The sequence below is a fragment of the Musa acuminata genome, chromosome BXJ2-3 (genome assembly GCF_036884655.1).
Source record: "Musa acuminata AAA Group cultivar baxijiao chromosome BXJ2-3, Cavendish_Baxijiao_AAA, whole genome shotgun sequence".
NCBI classification, from domain to species: domain Eukaryota; kingdom Viridiplantae; phylum Streptophyta; class Magnoliopsida; order Zingiberales; family Musaceae; genus Musa; species Musa acuminata.
In genome coordinates, this window is record NC_088340.1 from 14,485,927 (window position 1) to 14,491,764 (window position 5,838).

The 5,838-nt window shown below is 58.1% G+C and overlaps 1 protein-coding gene across 1 annotated transcript; it reads right to left on the reverse strand.

The window, feature by feature from the left end:
• Window positions 1–3,888: 3,888 nt before the first annotated feature.
• LOC135607549 (uncharacterized) lies at window positions 3,889–5,603 on the reverse strand. The gene is made up of 2 exons (XM_065099489.1): window positions 5,283–5,603; window positions 3,889–4,890 (listed from the first exon to the last, which is right to left on the reverse strand). The coding sequence occupies exons 1-2, from the start codon at window positions 5,601–5,603 to the stop codon at window positions 3,889–3,891; spliced, it is 1,323 nt and encodes a 440-aa protein (XP_064955561.1).
• Between the last annotated feature and the right edge of the window lie 235 nt (window positions 5,604–5,838).

Below are 5,838 nucleotides of genomic sequence, written 5' to 3' on the forward strand. Positions count from 1 at the left end.
AGCACCATGCTCGATATACGATCTCTGGGATATTAGATGGATGAGGGACTATAGGTACATGGTAACTGAGGACAGACAGGTCCAATGGATTGGATTCCCCTGTATCGTCTGGGGACTACGGCGTAGTGGCCTAGTACGTCCATAGTCGATGAGTCGAGTGAATTATTACAGAGATAATAATTCACTGAGTTAGAAGGAGTTCTGACAGGTATGACTCACGGCCAGCTCGATATAGGGCCTAGAGGGTCACACACATATGGTAGGCATTGCGATGAGCAGAGGTTCGGATATGAGATATCCGACGGAGCCCTTGTCTTATTGGATGCAGATCCAATACCCACTAGGGAAGGACCCATTAGGGTTTGACACGGGATCTCTATAAATAGGAGGGATTCACAGCCTCATAGGCTAGAGTCTTTGCTTGCCTTTCCTATTCTCCTCTCCCTCTCCACCTCAGAGTAGGCCTGGAGTTTTGAGGAGCGTCGTCGCAACCTTGCTGTGTGGATCACCGCTAGAGAGGAGGACGCTTGACCTCCTTCACCCTCTCCTAAGGATCTGCAAGGAAACAGGGATATACGATCTCCCTAGGTAACACAATCTCTATACGCAGTTTTGTGTTTTGCGGATTTTTGCGCACCAATCTTCGCACGACGACGAACATCTTTTTGGGAATCGGGGATTTTTGTTTTCTTGTTCTTCCGCTGCGCATATGATGTTGCCCCCCAATGATTTCCCAACACATAGCACGCTGGGGAGCTCATTTGTCCAGGTCGTTCGGGCTGCGGACACTCTTCTTTTGAGTCCATCGAGGATAGACCGGTTGGTTACCTCCGCTAGCCCGTTGGTCTGAGGATGGGCCACCGAACTGAACCTCAGCTGGATGCCATGATCGGCACAGAACTCCCGGAATCTTCTGTCGGCAAACTGAGGTCCATTGTCTGTGATGATTGCCTTGGGCAACCCGAACCGAGTTACTAGGTTCTTCCACACGAACTTCTCCACTTGATGTTCCGTGATCGTCGCCAGTGGTTCGGCCTCGACCCACTTCGTGAAATAGTCCACCCCCACAATTATGTACTTCCGCTGTCCAGAGGCTGGTGGGAAGGGTCCGAGCAGGTCCAAACCCCACTGCGCGAATGGCCACGCGCAGTCGATGGGACTGAGCGGAACCGCGGGCTGTCTGGGTGCGCGAGCATGCTGCTGGCATGAACTGCACCGTCGAACGTAGGCTTTGGCGTCTTGGCACATGGTCGGCCAGTAGTAGCCTTGACGGAGTATCTTGTGCGCCAAGGTTCGCCCGCCGATATGCTCACCGCATACCCCCTCGTGGGTTTCGGTTAGAACCGTCTGGGCTTCGTCAGGCTCTAAACATCGCAGGAGGGGAAAGGTGAAGGACCGTTTGTAGAGGCGGCCACACTCCACGGTGTACCATGCGTGCGTACGTTGCAGGCGCCGAGCCGCGACTTCGTCGAGGGGGAGGGTTCCATCTCGCTTAATGCACAGCAACTTTTGTACCCACGTGGTCGGCGCGCCGCCTGGGGTTGTAGTTGCTATTTCGACGGCGCGGGTGGGGAGCTCCTCGACCTCTGGCCATGCTTCGGAGATCGGTTTCGACGCCAACTTAGCTAGTGCGTCGGCTCGCTCGTTCTCCTCCCTCGGAACGTTAGATAGTGTAAAATAGCAAAACTTGGCGGTTAGGTCCCTTACTCGTGCCAGGTATTTTGCCATGGTCGTGTCCCGAGCTTCGTATCCTCCGTTGAGCTGCTCGGCCACAAGTTGCGAGTCGGTGAGGATGCGTATTGCGGCCACCTGCATCTCGAGGGCCAGCTCTAGCCCTGCTAGGAGCGCCTCGTATTCCGCCTCGTTGTTGGTGGCTTTGAATCCGAAACGAAGGGATCGCTCGAACGAGCGTCCATCGGGGGCGAGGAGGACTAGTCCTGCGCCGGCGCCCTTTGGGTTGGCCGAGCCGTCGATGTGTAGGGTCCAAGCTTCGGGAGCCTGCTCGAGATCTACGTCCTCTAGCTGCGTTAGCTCCGCAATGAAGTCGGCTACCACCTGGGCAATGATGGCGGTCCTGGGCGAGTAGCTTATGTCATGTTCGCCGAGCTCCACCGCCCATTTGAGGAGCCGTCCTGCAACATCAAATTTTGTTAAGACCTACCGAAGGGGTTGGTCGGTGATGACCTCCACCGGGTGTGCCTGGAAGTAGGGGTGCAACTTCCGAGCTGAGAGCACTAGGGCGAGCGTGAGTTTCTCTATCGGCGGGTAACGCTCCTCAGGTCCACTTAGGACGTGGCTGACATAGTAGATCGGGAGTTGTTGGCCGGAGTTTTCTTTGACCAGGACGGAGCTGACTGCATGCTGGGAGGCCGCCAGGTAGAGGCCCAGCTTCTCGCCCGGAGAGACGGAGGCGAGCCGGGGGAGGCTGGCCATGTGCTGTTTTATTTGTTTGAAAGCTTCCTCGCATTCTAATGTCCACTGGAAGCTCTTCGGACTTTTGAGCGCCTTGAAGAATGGGAGGCAGCGATCGCCCGATCGGGCGAGGAAGCGAGACAGAGCGACAAGTCTTCCGTTAAGTCGCTGCAGGTCTTTAACCGTTCGGGGAGACTGCATATTGATTATAGCTTGGACCTTCTCTGGGTTAGCGTCGATTCCTCTCTCGTGCACGATGAACCCGAGGAACTTCCCGGAGGTGACGCCGAAAGCGCACTTTGTGGGGTTGAGCCGCATGCCGAACTTGCGTAGCGTGGCGAAGGCCTCGGCCAGGTCGGCAAGGTGTGTTCTGGCCTCTTGGCTTTTTACGATCATGTCGTCTATGTAGACTTCCATGTTTCTTCCTATTTGATGGGCGAACATCTTGTTTACCGTTCTCTGGTATGTGGCCCCAGCATTTTTCAGCCCGAACGGCATGACTTTGTAGAAGTACACGCCTTGATTGGTAAGGAAGGTCGTGTGCTCTCTGTCTCCGGGCGCCATCCTGATCTGGTTGTACCCTGAGTAGGCGTCCATAAAAGAGAGTCGCGCGTGACCGGCCGTTGCGTCGACCAGCTGGTCGATCTTCGGGAGGGGGTAGCAGTCTTTAGGGCACGCGTCGTTGAGACTGGTGTAGTCAACACACATCCTCCAGCTTCCATTGTGTTTCTTCATGAGGACTACATTGGACAGCCACCGAGGATATTTGGTTTCTTCTATGAAGCCTGCGGCCAGGAGCCGGTCCACCTCTTCTTGTATTGCACGTTGTCGGTCAGGGGCCTGGCGCTGGGCCTTTTGTTTCACGGGGCGAGCGTTAGGTGGGATGTTGAGGTGGTGCTCCGCGATCTCGGGGTTGACACCCGTCATGTCCGATGGGGACCAGGCGAAGACGTCGGCATTTTCCCGTAGGAGACCGACGAGCTGCTCCCGTTCCTGCTCTGGTAGCTCCGATCCGATCTTCACGGTCTGGTCTGGTCGGGCTTCCATCAAAGGAATGTCAACGGTGGACCCCCTCGGCTCGAGATGAGGAGTCAGTTTTTTCGTTTCCCGCGGATCTGTCAGGGGTGACTCGGTCCTGGCTTTCTTGCCCAATGATACGGCGGTAAGGTAGCACCGCCTGGACTCTCGGGGGCTTCCCGTGGCTTCCCCGACCCCATCGTGAGTCAGGAATTTAATGGTCTGGTAGTAGGTCGAGACAACCACTCTGACCTTGTTGAGGGTCGGCCGGCCGAGTATGGCGTTGTAGGCGGTAGGGAGGTCGACCACCAGGAAAGTGGTTATCACCGTTTTCGACTTCGGCAGGGTCCCTAGAGTCAAGGGCAAAGTAATGGCCCCTAGGGGGGATATTGAATCTCCCGTGAAACCGGTGAACGCCGAGCGCATCGGGCTCAGGTTCTCCGTGGCCAGGCCCAGCTTCTAAAAGGCGTCGAAGTAGAGTATGTCGGCCGAGCTCCCTGTGTCGACCATGATCCTCCTCATCTGCGCGTTGGCCACCCTGGCGGATATTACCAAGGCGTCGTCGTGGTCGGGTCGCTCGGCTGCTCCGGTTGGGAAGGTAATCTCAGGCTCCGGCTCGTGCCCCGAGGCTTCGTCGGGGGCAGCTCGGGCGTACGCCTTCCTGCCTGACGTGGAGCCTCCTCCTGATGCGAGGCCCCCGGCTATCACATCGATGTGCCGCTCGACGGGGCCCTTTGGGTGAGGCGACTGCTCTTTGTTTGGCCGGAGGTACTGGCCGAGGTGTCCTCTGAGGATGAGCTCTTCGATTTGCCTCTTCAACTCGTAGCATTGCTCAGTGTCGTGCCCGTGCTGCCGATGAAATCGGCAATATCTTGATCGGTCTGCGAGCTCCCGCGGGTTCCTCATCGGGCGAGGGTCCTTGAGCAGCCCCTTCCCCTTCTCGTGCAGGAATATTTCAGTCCGGGATGAATTCAAGGCGGGAAGAGGAGGCCTCGGGTCAGGTCTGTCCAACCTTCGCCGGGAGGCGGCGGGTTGTTGCTGTCGGGGCGGTTCTGTCTTGACCTTTTTGTGTTCCTCCCGTCTTCCAGCCATCCAAGTCTCCGCGGCGATAAACTGACTGGCACGTTGGAGCATCTCGGGGACCGCGACGGGGGGTCGCTCCACGAGCGACCAGAAGAACCTGGAGGGTCGCAGGCCTGTCATGAATGCCTGCATCAAGAAAGAGGGGTGAGCATCCAACAATCCACGGATTTGGGTCGTGAATCGGTTCACAAAATGGGAGAGGGGCTCGTCCTCCTTCTGGTTGAGCCCGAGGAGCAATGCCATGGACGGCTTAGGCCGGGCGTACGCCAGGAAGTTAAGCTCAAAATCCTTGGCGAGCTGGTCGAAGGAGGCGACGGTCCCTGGCTTCAGGCCCTGTACCACGTGCGGGCCGGTCCCCGCAGAGTTATGGGGAATGCTCTGCACATCAGGGCGTCAGAAGTCCCGAATAGCGCCATCTGGGCGCGAAAAGCGGCTACATGGTTTGTCGGGTCGGCGGCGCCGTCATACGTATCCAGAGTGGGAAGGCGGAAGTGCGACGGGATCGCCTGATCTTGTATCTCGGGAGTGAACGGAGATCCCTGGCGTCCGTCCACCCCGAGCTCTCCCTTTGACTTGCGGACTTCCTGTTGTACCTCGTCAAGCCTTTGATTGACGAGGCGTAGCTGAGCTCGTAGGGCATTAGTTGAGTCGGCGGTCGGAGCCTCGGGCTCGGGTCGGCTCGCCGTGTCTTCTGCTTCTTAGCTCCCCAGCCGAGCTGCGGGGTTTTGAAGTGAGATGGGGGGCTCCGGGAGTGGTGCGTGAGTCTGGACAAGGGTCTCCCGTTGCGACGAGGGCCGGGTCATGTGCGGAGGGGTCCGCTGGGAGACGAGCGGGATGACGGTCTGGACCATGCTGGTCAGGGTCCGGACTTGGTGGGCGAGGTCGTGAAAAGCTTCAGGCGATACCGACGACGGGCCGGCGGGTGCGCCGTCGGGAGGCGACAAGCCTGGGTCATTGAACAGTCGCCAGTAGCGTTCCGATACCGCTGCGGGGCATTCGTCGCGAGCTTCGTCCTGTGGGGGGTGTTCCCCCGAGGCGGGGAGCCCAGCGGTTGAGGACTCGCCGAGGTGGATTCGCTGGTCACCTAACATTTGGGGCCCTCCTTCTAGCACCAATCTGTTACGGTAAGTAACTTTTTAGCCGTGACCTCGGGGTTGACGCGGCTGGTTCAAGGCTCCAAATGGCTAGGTACAGACGTGGTTCCTCCTTAGGATCCTGAGATGGCGGATGCAGTGGGCCTGGCTGGGAAGCTCCGCCATGCCGAGAGGGCTCAGCTACGGTCGCGTGCCTGCACACAGGTCGGGTCGGTGGCTCGGCCTGACCCCT